The sequence below is a fragment of the Arvicola amphibius genome, chromosome 8, assembly GCF_903992535.2.
Source record: "Arvicola amphibius chromosome 8, mArvAmp1.2, whole genome shotgun sequence".
In the NCBI taxonomy this organism is placed as follows: domain Eukaryota; kingdom Metazoa; phylum Chordata; class Mammalia; order Rodentia; family Cricetidae; genus Arvicola; species Arvicola amphibius.
In genome coordinates this window covers 128,701,755-128,715,116 of record NC_052054.1, presented here as the reverse complement: position 1 = coordinate 128,715,116, position 13,362 = coordinate 128,701,755, and the positions used below count along the sequence as shown (strand labels likewise).

Here is a 13,362-nt window from a genome sequence, read left to right as displayed (position 1 = left end):
CCCAGAAGGAGCAGGTTGTACCTGGCGAGAGATCTGGAGACCCAAGAAGGAGCAGGCTATACCTGGCTAGAGATGGAGATCCAGGCAGGGTCGGGTCGCACTGTGAATGTGGTCTTGAGCTGGGGTACCCTGAACTGCCTTCTTACTAAGCACCCTAAAAGAAGTCTATGTATGTCCTGAGAGTCTGATGGTTGTGACTGTGTCTCCAACCATTTCTAAGGGTGTCGTACTCCATCTTTTGCCTTCCTGCTTCCCCCCCCCCCACAATTTCCATCTGGGTATAACCAGGAGAAAATGATGATCAAGGCTGTCCCCTGCGCATGGCTGGGAACCGTTTTAAGGGTGAAATCTGAGGTGACTGGCACCTGACTCCATGCCTCAGATTTGGAGCCAATTTATTTGGGCCCTTACAGGACAGTCTGCCAATTTATAGCCACATCTCTTTTTCCATTCCCACCCTCACTCCCATGACCTGCACCCCACCCAGAAGCTCTGTCAATACAGCACCCCAGTCCGTGGGCATGACACAGGACAGCCCCATCGGAGTGCCTTTCTCATTGGACTTCCTTGCCTCGGTAGCGCTGCCTCCTTGGAGCTCTTCTGGAGGAGCAGAGAGGGTTAAATCGAGTTCTTGCACCGCATCCTTAGAGAAGTACACTAAGCCCTGCCAGGCTCCAGACAGGCAGTTGTACTGTGAGAACCCCCCTCGATGCCCCGCCCCCATCTCCAGCTGCCAAGTAGAGGCTAGGTATTGCAAGCAGAGAGGATGCAGAGAAATGTGTGAAATGACCATGTGATGCTCCACTGCCATCTCTGTCCACAGGACCCTGAGACGTTGATTATAAAGTTTATGTGCTTACTCAGCCTCTCCTGTCACAAAAGCTAGATGCATTCCCCTCCCCACACCTGCATCTAAGGCAGCTAGCTGCCAGGACAACCTGAGAAAGGGCAGGAGAAAATGCTCCTCCCCAGCCCCTCTCTCCAACAGCAGAAAGTGGCAGGCCTCAGTTTTATAATGTAGCCCAAGCTCCAGAAAGAGATGAGAAATGCCTGCTTCAGTCAGAGGAGGGGCTGAATTTAGAGGTACTTCAGATAGACATGGGAAAGGGGAAGAGTGGGTGTCCCCCAGGTTTCTGCCCATTCACTGAAAACCTCTGATGAATCTACCTCTATGTACTTACTCATCCAACAAGTGGAAAGTTATTCTCGGGGTGCTTTGGATTTCAGCAGCCTTTAAACAGCACAGGAGACCTGGCCACATCCTTCCACTACCTTCCATAAATTTTTCTAGTGGATCCAAGCCTTTTCTTTTGTTTGCTTAATCCCGCAGATGAAACAAACCATTGACCTCCATTGTCCCTTCAGCCGTGCTCATTCTGAGCTGGATAGAAAGGCCCCATGCCAGCACCTAAAACAACCTTTAGGTACAAAGAGAGACATTCCAGGTCCTAGTGGCATTTTATAAATGGGACTGTGAAAGATGCTTGCTGTTTTCGCGGTGAGACGGTGCCATGCCAATTCTCTGACAGGTTCAGACAGAGTGGAAGGGAGGAAGGGAGAGAGGGCTGCTTCCTGTTCCTGCCTTACTTTTTTAAGAGCAAAATCTGCAAAATTGTGCTACGAAAGACCAGATAACAAATATCCCAGGCTTTGGAGGACACATAGCCTTTTGGAAAGCTCTCTGCCCTGCTGCTGAACCAAAGAGGCATCCACAAGTAGTGTGTAAACAATGAGGATGTCAGTGTTCAAATAAAACTTTACTTAAACAGACAATGTGCTGCAGTTAGCTGAGAATTCTGTATACCTGGTTTCACGTCTGACTTCATCACTAAGCAGCAGTAAGCAATTCTTCAGAGCGCTGAGCCATCCCTTGGGCTTCCCTATGTGTTTGCTACTTTGCCCTCTTGCTTTGTCTTCTGACTGCTCGTCCTCTGAGGCCCTCACATTCCCCATGTCAGGCAGTTCAGGTGAAGCCACGGATCAAGGGCTAACACACTGAACACAGCCACTCTATCCCTGTTCTTACAGCCACACTTCCTAAATCATTAAAACCTAATTTGTTAAATCAGTGACACTATTAACAGGAATGGAAGGCTCACTACCTAACAGGTAATTTCTTTTCATTTTTCCCATATGTGACTTCTCAGAACTGGTTTCTCGAAATCTGAATTCTTTGCATCCACATATCTCTTCTCCAGGGAGTTCAGAACTTTTGCAGATGGGAGCCTGCTCAACCTTGGAAATACACTTTGGAGTTATTGACTTTTTAAGTATCTGTTTCTCATTATCTTGAACAATGAGAAAACTTTGTGGAGAATTGGGGGTAGAAATTAATAAAAAAAAAAGGTTGAGGAATTGAAAACATTTTTCCAACTGAGAAGGAGAAGAGATCTGTGACTGAGTGGTAAAAGAATAGTCGAAGGGAAATAGGGACAGACATCGCCAGCTCTGGGCAAGGCTGATGTCTCACCTCCAGTTTCGTTCCCACGTTGATGTAGCTGGCCCAGGACATTTTATTTGTGAATCAATAGCTCAGTCACCCATCAGAAAAGGATGCTGAATAAGGTTGTTATCCAGCTGCTTGTGTTCCAAGGCTCTTTTCCTCTTCCTGTAGAAACATTGTGAGTGGGAAGTGGTTCTAGTAACTTTCTCAGAGCAGTTCTGTGAGGCCCAGTGGGAAATCAGCATTTCCCCAGAAAGCCTGAACATTGATCCAGAATGCATTCCTCTACCACTCTATTGTTTCTGTCTGTCAATCCATCCATCCATCCATCCATCCATCCATCCACCCATTCACCTACCCATCTACCCATTCACCTACCCATCTACCCATTCACCCACCTATCCACCTATCCACCCACCCACCCACCCATCCATCCATCCACCCATCCATCCATCCATCCACCTACCCATCCATCCATCCATCCATCCATCCACCCATCCACCTACCCATCCATCCATCCATCCACCTACCCATCCATCCATCCATCCACCCACCCATCCACCTACCCATCCATCTATCCATCTATCCGTCCATCCACCCATCCACCTACCCATCCACCCATCCATCTAGTATTTATTGGATTTCTGCTTTGCTAGGAAAACTTTTTGAGTAGAGATTTAACCCTGGCTGATTTACTGCCTTCCTTTTCTGTACCTTGTAAACCACAGTCTAATGAGCACACAGCCCTTCAAGGCTGTGGCAGAGGTAGATTCCAAACCTGCACAACCACTGCTCTTTGGAATCAAGCCTCAAGCTGGAAGATGTTCTGAGAAACTTCTGGTTCTTACAAGCCACCCCTAAATTGCTTGGTGGGGCATAAGGAAGGTATTGTTAGTCATATCTTCTTTTTCCTAATTCCTTTATCATTAAATGCATACATTTATGTAGTATGTTTTCTCATTTTTCCAAGAAAAAATGTTTAAGAGGTCAAGACAATGTCTCCAAATGACTCTTGTCACTCACATTGTCACATGTTCTACATGTTGATAATTTCAACCAGGAGGGCTTTAGTGGGACGGGTCAGTTTTTAATATACAGTGCAGTCTGTCTTCCAAAGGCTAACTCTGAGGTAATGGCTCACATATAAGATACTGAATACTAACCCCACGTTACAGTTAATCTCTTCTGGCAGGAAGAATGATCTTCCTGCTGTTCCCCAAGTTATCATCAGAAACACTTTCAGGGTAGCCTTAAGGCTTCCTCCCTCCCCACTCCTAGCTCCCTGAGCAGTGAACTTCTGTACTGAGGCCAGGAGGTGGTAGAGGGAACAGGAACGGCTGCCACAGTGCTCTGGCACTTCGGGGAGGGCTTAATCACTAAATTTGCCACCTGCCTTTTCTCTGATGGGTGAGCTGCAACCTCATTTGAGGATGGCCCTCCTAATGCAGCAGACAGAATCTAAGGCGCAGCCACGGAATGGGAGGAGAAAGAAAGGTGGCTGTGGTGAACTCTGGGCCCACCGGTACACTTAGCCATTTCTCAGCATCGCCGTGAGCTCACATGAAAATCCAGGATCGGAGTGGTTGCCAAGCAGCAGATGCTCTTGGACTTCAATCACGAGCTGACATCAACTGGCCGTGGCTTGCAAGCTGGCCTCTTTGAGTACTTTGCATTCTTTGTATCTTGGTTTCTATGCAAAATTCTCAATTCGACTACTGAGAGAGAAAGAGAAAGGGGGAGGAGACAAATATTTTTCTCTCAAGTCATAAGAATGAAGGTATTAAAGATGTGGTGGCTCACACCTGTAATCCGACCACTTGCTAAGGTGGGATGGGGGGGGGGCGATGCTCAAGTCTAGCCTTGGCTACATGATGAATTTCAGGTTAGCCTCTTCAGCAAAGTGAAAACCTGTCTCAAGATAACAAACCAAAAGGAGATGGGAATAGTTTACGGAAAAGGAAAAAAAGGTAGTCATGTGGGAAAGGATACAGGAAGCAGCCTTGAGGGGTCCTGGGATGATTTTCACCCCAAGGATATAGATGCAGCCATCAAGCTGTAAGCTAAGGGGCTGTCTTTGTCAAAGCCCTTCCAACACTGTGAGACTTCTGGAGGTCTACAAGGACCTGTGAAACTGCACCCCGATAGAAGGGGACCCCCAAACTGAAGGAAGCAATGACTCCCAGCTACCAATTTGGGCAGGCTCCATTAGGTTTTCCAAGAAAAATTCTCCAGTTTTTCTCTCATTTCTGAGGATATGCAAGAAGGTCTAACCACCTCTGGGCTATTCCCCAAATGGAAAAGGGCACTCTGGGGATCAGGCTGTGGGAACTGGCAAACACTGAGAACTGGGGTCGGGTCAGCAGTTGCTTTTTAAGGCATTTGGGACACCTCTCTGCACCCTCTCCGGTGGGGACCGAGTCAGGCAGCTTGAAGTATCACGGGGAAAACAAGAAGGGTAGCCAGATCCAGCCTGAGCCGCTGCAGAGGTGTGGCTGCAGAGCGGAAGCAGGGCATAGGCAGCACCCCTCCCCCCACCCTGTAAGTAAAGGAAGCTTCTTTGTGGTCACCAGCACGTGACACAAGCAGCCTGGGAAGCTTTTCTCACAGGTTAAGCATACATCATCTTTCAGAAGTAAAGATCACGTCTGCCTTTGGCAAGCTCTAAAGCGCCTTAGTCCCTTTCTGGGCCAGACTCTCATCTGATGTAAATTTTTGGGAGAATCAAGTTGTAGCACTGTTTTGCATGGAGTGGGAGTCAAGCCAGTCTTTCCCCTGAGTTACCCTAAGCTTAACTCTACTACAGTGTCTCCATGGCAACCAGAGGCTGGCCAGTAAACTGAGATGCCTTCTAAATCTCCCACCCCCAGCTTCTCCTCCCTCCTTTTTTCCATGGTTAAGAAGGAGCCTGTTTTGCCCTCACTCACTCGCTCAGCGTCCCTCCCTCTCACATTCCTTTAGTGTTTTCTACTCAGATTTTTTTCTTACAAGTACTCATCCAACCTGCTTTTAAAATCCTCCATCCAATTAAAAAAAAATGAGACGGGTTAGTCATTGCTTGACAGTAGTAATTGACCTGTTTAGACAAGACCAAGCTGATTTCAATGGGCACAGAAGCTTTGGCAAACCTAAGTGGAATTTACCTTCAAGTCTAGCCAGCCTAATTAATACATTGTTTGGGAATTCTGGCCAGCCACACCAAATATGGCATTTCCACTCACTTGGAGAATTCACCTAGCTAAATCCCAGCAGTCACTGCAGCACCATTTTCCGTGTGTGTGTGTGTGTGTGTGTGTGTGTGTGTGTGTGTGCGCGCGCGCGCACGCGCACGTGCATGCATGTGGGTATGTGCACACATGCACATGCGTGACAGAGAGGAGAGAGAGAGAGAGAGAGAGAGAGAGAGAGAGAGAGAGACAGAAAGAGAGAGAATTAACACTTTTACACATGATAAAATAATTCTGGTTAAATAGCAAAGAAAGATTTGTAAGGGTAACACTCTTGGCTGAAGCTTATTTACTGATTGACCGTCTCTGAGCCGGTTTCCTCATCTGTAGAACGGGTTAAATAAAGTACCTGACGTATAAAGGGATCGATGGAGAGACTGCAGCATTATAAACTGCTTGGTATATATGAAGGTGGAGTACCACCGAACCCCGGGTCCCCTGCTGTATATTCCAAAGCATGTGTGTTTCTCAATATCTTTCTTTTATTTTTCGTTATTTCTTTTTTAAATTGATTTTTTTTTTATGAGTCCGCATGCTCTCAGCCCTAGCAACACTCTCTGTGTCTTTCCCCCAGGGGGCACCCTCCTGCCAGGGACCGAGCCCACAGTGGACACGGTGCCCGTGCAGCCCATCCCAGCCTACTGGTATTACGTTATGGCAGCCGGGGGCGCAGTGCTGGTGCTAGTCTCCGTCGTGCTGGCCTTGGTGCTCCACTACCACCGGTTCCGCTATGCGGCCAAGAAGACCGATCACTCCATCACCTACAAAACCTCCCACTACTCCAACGGGGCCCCTCTGGCGGTGGAGCCCACCCTAACCATTAAGCTAGAGCAAGAGCGGGGCTCACACTGCTGAGGGCCGAAGCAGGAACAGCGCCCAAACAAACAAGAAAGACTGCAAACACGTTGCCTCGATTTTGCACTTTTTTCTCCTTGCCTAGTCTCTGCGTGAACCCGCAGACAGCTCCCTCCAGGGTCCCCAACCCTGAGCGCTCTTATCTGCCCCAACCGTTCTCTGTGGTCCTTGGTTCTTGTTTCTTTGCTCTGATATTTTTGTTTTCCTTATCATTTTTCCTTTTCTTCTTTCCTTTTAATCTTCACGCTTTTCTTTCCTTTCTTCCTTTCCTCTTTTCTTCCCTTTCTTCCTTCCCTCTTTTCTTACCTTCCTTCCTTCTTCCTTTCTTCCTTCCTTTCTTCTCTATTTCTTTCCTTCTCCCTTCTTTTGTTCTTTCTTTTTTTCATGATTCTAAACCAACAAAACCCAACTCTAATGCTGCATCTGGAATCCCAGAAGAAATCACCCCTAAGCACTCCATAACCCAAGGCTCAGTTGGTTTTGTTCCAGAGACAGGCCCTCTTGTTTTCCCCTCTCCTTGCCTTATCTCATCCCTCCTCTCCTGGGCAGGCTGCCAGGTGTCTTGAAGGGAGCCTGGTTCTGTATGTATGTACACAGTACACTCCCATGTGAAGAGGTGTGTGTGTGTGTGTGTGTGTGTGTGTGTGTGTGTGTGTGTGGTGGGTGTGCGAGGGAGAGACTGACTCACTGTGGGGGGGAGTGTGGGTGTGTGTAGAGAGGGCCCTTCACTCTTGCGTTACTTCTCCTGGGGTACATTTTACAAGAAAATAATATACTGTACACATTTTGTTTACTTGGAGAAGAAACTGAAGCTTTTTTTGTTGCCTTATCTAGCTCTGTCTGGCTGGGTTTTTGTTGGCTGTCATTGTCATCTCTAGGTACCTAGAAAACTAGAGGCCACATGGAATACAATGTGGCTGCACCCATCAGTATCCCCCATCCCCAACCCACCTGACCCAAGAGGATGGTTCCTCTGGGGCACTCAGATGTGATCCCTTTTGTTATGTCTTCTGTGTCTTTGAAATCACAAGATAACAGCCATTGGGTCCATGGAGCCATCCTCACTTCCAGTCCTGAAGCAAATGTGTCTCATGTTGCCTTATAAAAGGAAAAGAAGAAGAAGAAAGTTTATATTGAATGTTTAGTTCTGGTGGTTCAGCCATGGACTAGGTCCTAAAGACTAACAAACACACCTGGGGTGATGGCAGTGCAGTCGTCTGTTTAAACTGAGAGCGAGAGGGGAAGAGAGGGAGCAGATGGAAGGATTCAAATGTTGTCTTTGCAAAGTCTCCTCAACCTGGGGCATCACTGCATTGAGCCTAGCCTGGGATGGGGTTGATTAAAAGGGTATTCTTTGGTGTTATTTTGGTCACTGTAACAGCATTTGTAAACAACGAGGGAGAGGGTGTTATTGCTTTCTTTTTGTGGTGTTAATGTGTGAAGCATAAGGCTGTCCACCTGACTTATTCAGATACTGTGAGAACACAGAAAGGAATCATTCGCTGAAATGTACCAGTGTGCTGCCTCTTAAAGCATTTATGGCATCTAGGCTGGTGGACTGGCTGACATCTGCAGATGCCACAGCATGGGCAAAGAGAAGGCGCATGGAAAAGGCACACCCATCACTGCCTGCTCTTCCTCCCCAACAATGCACAGGGAGGGATGTTAGTGAGCTGTGCCCAATGATACTGTGCAAAGGATGGATTAAATGACAAAGTCAGCTTCATTGTAAGAAAGTGTGTGGAAATTTCGGATATACCAGGGCTCAGTTTGGAGGCGTTTGTTTTCTGCTCCTCACCTAGAAAGTCTCTTGGGAAGTGTAAAGTTCTCTCAGGATGCTTTACTGGTCAGATACATCTCCAGACACCCTCTAAGAACAAAATACTAATGATTTTTTTTAATTGCTTGGGCGAGAGCCACAAGACATTCTTCCAGAGTAGCCAGAGAGGTCCCTCTAGCAGATTCTCAGCTTTTGTATCTGGTTCCTTTCATCTTCCTTAAAGGATGTGGTCTCCGACTCTTACTTTGTTTCAAAGACCTATTCTGTCTCAACTGCATCAGCCCTGCCAAGAAAAGAAAAGATGAAAGGCTACAGTGTGGCTACTTTGAGTTGTCCTACCTCAACTGAAGATAGAGAGGGAAGGGAGCATGAGCAGGAGGTGGGCAGCAGCCCTGGGCGCTAAGAAAATTATGCCAGTCACCAAAGTTTTTTTTTTTTTTTTTTTTTTTTTTTTTTTTAAGATTGTTCACCTCTAGCTGAGTACTTAGGGACAGGCATTCCTTGCAAATGATTGACATTCCTACAGGTATCCTGTGGAGGCATCAGAAAACCGCAGCTAGAAAATCCATCCGGTGTAGCAAAAGCAAGATGGCAGACACTTTGTGAGCTTGCTCTATGCTCATTCAATGCTCTAGGCAGGCAGCACCATCTTCATGTACCTGTTACAGATGGTGAATCCCATGATACCCGTCAGCTGTGATTCGTGCTTACGTGTTCTCTCTCTCTCTTGTCTCCTTTGCTTTCTCGTTCTCTCACTCTTTCTCTCTCTCTCTTTCCTGCTCCTCCACTCCAGCATCTTTGATAGTATTTTCTAAAAGGGTAGCTCATGTAAAATGCCGTGCAGTGCTTTAAAAAGCAAAATTCCCTATCCGGTTAGGGAGGAAAGTGTCACTCTCTTCTAAGGAAACTGGACTGGACAGATGAACGCATACCCCAGTGTAGCATTGCTTCCCAGAAGACAAAGTGGTGATACCAACTGTTAAAATGTGAAAGAGGGCATAAATGAGGTGAAGGGCCAGCTGGGGCTGGAAAACATTTGCCTTACGAAAGGTCTCACAAGAATCCTTCCTTGAGAGCACGCTAGCAGCCACCATGCCTACTGCTGGCAAAAGCAGAAAAGGAAAAACAAAACAAATGTAGCATTGCCATTGACAAAACACGATCCCGAAAATAAACTCCTCCTTTCCCTTGTCCCACTCCTCTTGATTAAAACCAGAATAGGCAATCCAGTGATATTTTTGAGGTTGATATCCCATCTTTTAAAAGACCCCATCTTTAAAATAAAAACGAGCAGGCAAGCAAACACCTAAAAGGTCAAAAATTACCAAAGAATAACAAAACAAGAAAACCTAAAGATTTTTACTTCCTGTTCTTATCCCCTCTCCCTATAACTGTGATGTCCCTTGCATTGCTCAGTTGCCTGTGTGTCAAATAACTTGTGGATGTTGAAAACTATTTGAAAATGTATTGTGTGGAATGTAATAAAATGATGATATTTTTATACAAAAATCTGGGTTTCTTTCCCCCCCCTTTGCCTGTAAGAACAAAGTTTGAAGTTTAAGCCTTGAAAAAAATTGATGTCTCCAAAGTTTACACTTCGCCTTCTGAGCTATGGGGCATTCGTGTGGGAGGGAGAGATGTACTCTCCTTGAAGCTGAAGGCCAGCGCTCCTTTCTTTCAATTTTCATCGCTGCTTGTTAGGAGTTTTATCCAATTTGTGCAGCTGAGCCAACTTTTATGATTGGTGTGGGATTTTTGTGAAAGTTGCTAAGTGCTAAATTGCTCAGTGTAATTCCACAAAATTTGTCTCGATGGCAAATCCATGGAGACTGGCATCTCCTTTCAAACTGCCCCAGGGGAGTGGGTGCAGCTCTTGTGCATGCTGCACTCAGCTCCGAAGATATATAGACCTTCTTCTGGAAAAGAAACGATGGCCTCTTGTCCCACGCCTATCAAATTATTACTTTCTGGGGGACATTGATCTCCAATTTATGAATGATTTCCCTGGAGCAAGGAAAACAGGAACTTCTAGCATGTTGAGGGCTCAGAGATGGTCAAGATTTTTGGAAAGATAATGAAGATTATGGGATAGACGTTGTGTACCTGAGGTTGTCCGAGTGGACATTCATAAAAGGAGCTGTCCATAAATGGTGTAAGCTGAAAGAGACTTACTTGAGAGTCTGATCTTCTTCAACAAGTGGTTTTTGCATGGTTTGGTTTGGTTTGGTCCATCTCTGTGAATAGTTAGTGATATGGTTGTGGGAGAAAGCTGAATCTGAGGTGATTCTCGAGGGAAAAAATACATAGGAAAGGTAACTTCCTAGTGGCTTTGAGTCCCTCATCAGGAGGCAAGAATTGGTCACAGGAGGATTCACATCACCCCAGAGTCCGCTCTAAGAGGCTGAATGTTCATCCTAGATGGTCTTGCAGAGAGAGACCTGCCCAGAGGACCCTTTGTCCGCCAGGGTCCTGATTTTTCCTAGGTACTATGGAAACCTAGACCCAGGATTCAGGACTTCTCAAATATAAAGGCTTCCTAACACTGCACAAGGGAGCCTGGCTTTTCAGATCACACGGGAAACTGTTAGTACAGATGGCTCAGGGCAGATGTCATTATCTATCCTCTGCAGGAGCGCAAAGTTGAACGTTCATGATTAGAGCAGGGCCTGTTTTTCCCGTGCCAAGAACAATTACCCATTCTGTCTAAGTAACACTTGGCTGGCCTAGAACTGTTTGTTCCCGCTAACAAAGGGCAAAATGGAAGCATCTCAGCGTGTTTATTTCTAGCAAAGACCCGGTCTCGGTCTACAGTCACTTGTCATGACCTAGAACCGCAAACGCCAGGATGAATTGAATTAGTCAGACCACATGCTTTGTTGGCATTGATCACAGTTTTGGGGCCACTTTTGGGGAATATTCTACCTTGACACGGGGGCCAAGACATTTAGGGGGTACTCTTTCTCTCCAAGAGGATAACAGCCATCAGGAATCAATTTTACCCGCCATTCACAACACTTTGACCAGTAAACATTCCTGCATGTATTTCAGACTTAACCCAAGTGTAAACGCTACAGAAATTATGTTTCCATGAATCACAGAGTGCAGATGTCAAAGCCCAGTACACTCTGTGCTTGCTCCTACCTGGCCTTCACTATGGCTTAAGCGCACATTCTTGCTTCAACACTGCCCAGCCAAGCCAGCGTGGCATGGAGTTTGTTTCCCCCCCTGCTCTTCACCGACTGTGTGGTTGTTCCGCACAGACATTGCGGTCTTTTGAAATCTGTGATGAAAAGAAGCTCATTTTGAAGTTTTGATTTGTCTGCATTGTGGCCGCACATCTGAGGCAAACTGCAGACCCATAGGTGTGGGCTTGGTTTGGTTGCTGCTGTTGTTTCTCTCTTTAATTGTGCAGAGCGCTGGGGCTCTCGAGCAGCTGTAATTTGCCTTTCATCCACTTCGGTGATGGCCCAAAGACAACACAAAACAAGTCCAGCCAGAGAAAAAGGAGGAAAAGGGGGTGGGGTGGGGATTGTCCTATACAAAGAAGTTAGAAGCTGGAAGTGGTGGAGGATTTAATTAAGCTTCACCTAGGTCAGGTGCACAGGAGTTTGCTGAGGTCAACTGGAACCAGAAACTGCTCCCTCAGGAGTCATAGGCCATCGCTGCAGCTGGAATATGTGTGCGCTGACCCCTGGAGCCCTGCTAACTGGAATGCTACAGATTTCAGAACTCTCCACAGAGCAGAGCCCTAGTTAGCAAGATTGGGGGGATAACCAGCAGAAGCCATTTGTGCCCCAAATCCTATGGACAAAAGGCCCACAAATATCTCTCTTCTGGGTAATGTCATTGCTCTCGGGAATTGCCTGCCATGACCTTAAAGAGCCACAAGAAGTAATTATAAATAGTTAATGATAATCTAATGTAAATTCCCATGGGCATTGGACCGCGAAATGAGAAACATCTCCAGACGGACTAGGAACAGAAGGTCTGGAGGCAGGGCTGGGTGTTGGGTGGGAAAACACCTTTCTCTCTCTCTCTCTCTCTCTCTCTCTCTCTCTCTCTCTCTCTCTCTCTCTCTCTCTCTCTCTCTCAGTTTGCAAGTGTATATGATTACATTTCCAAAAGTACAATACTACAGAAAAATCAATTATTTCCTTTTGGCTTGAGCCACCCCATCTCCTCCCCAGAAGTGACCACAAAGATGACTTGAAGCCGTCTCTTTCTATTTTTATAAGCACACAAGTTCATGTCAGATTATGTAGTTTGGTTTAGCTGGAGTTCATTTCGTTTTTCACTGTGATATCATGGTACTTCTTCTCTTGCCTGGACAATCAACTTCTTTTCATGTGACATCTTGATGATTCTTCAGTACCCATGGTCAGGTTTTACCCCTCCCCCTGTTTCGACCCTATTGTGTGGTTGTGTCATAGTTTATTGATCATCCCCCCATTTGTGGCTGTTTGGATTACATCTAGTTTTCCTTTGTGGTTTGTTTTGTTTTGTTCCACTGTTGTAGTTGATACTACAATGAACACTGTTGAAGTTTGCTTCTTCTTCTCTTTGCATTTTTAATAAACAATGCAAATAAACAGCAAAGGTTTGCCATGAAGGAACTTGTTTTCATGTGGGAGAATTGAAGAAACTAGGGGACCCCATGGATATGGATCCCTTCATGCATTTGCAGAAAACAATCTCTGTGCCACTCTCTAAAGTAGGCACAGTCCTTGCCACAGAAGACTGGACAGTTTTAGAAAATTTAAAACTTGGGCAGTCCTTCTCTAGAACTTGAAAATATTTTTTAACTGCCAGGTTTGTAGAGAATACAGTCCTGTCTGAAAGTGGCAGCTGTGGCCCAGGTTGATTCTGTCCCTGGGTTCAGCAAAGAGTCCTGTTGTCCATGATTAATGAGTTCCGCTTGGTTTCTGCAAAGAGCGACTGTGCTGTGCCTAGTTGTTATTTATTTATGTTTTCTACTAAAAAATTTATGTAAAAAATCCTTTAAGGTCATTGTACAGCGTTGTACTGCAGACCAGAGGATTCCAGCAACTTCAGGTAGACCT

The 13,362-nt window shown here is 46.0% G+C and overlaps 1 protein-coding gene across 5 annotated transcripts in view; it reads left to right on the top strand.

Annotated features, from left to right (window-relative positions):
- Nrp2 (neuropilin 2) overlaps positions 1-13,362 on the top strand; it is a 117,565-nt gene that overhangs the window by 88,691 nt on the left and 15,512 nt on the right. For 2 of the 5 annotated variants that reach the window (XM_038339358.1, XM_038339356.1), the window contains exon 17: positions 6,242-8,710. The exons of the other annotated variants lie outside the window; for them this stretch is intronic. In XM_038339358.1, coding sequence (XP_038195286.1) covers positions 6,242-6,522 — 281 coding nt within the window. In that variant the 3' untranslated portion in view covers positions 6,523-8,710. Of the gene's footprint in view, positions 1-6,241; positions 8,711-13,362 lie in introns of those variants that run through there. 5 annotated transcript variants of the gene reach the window in all.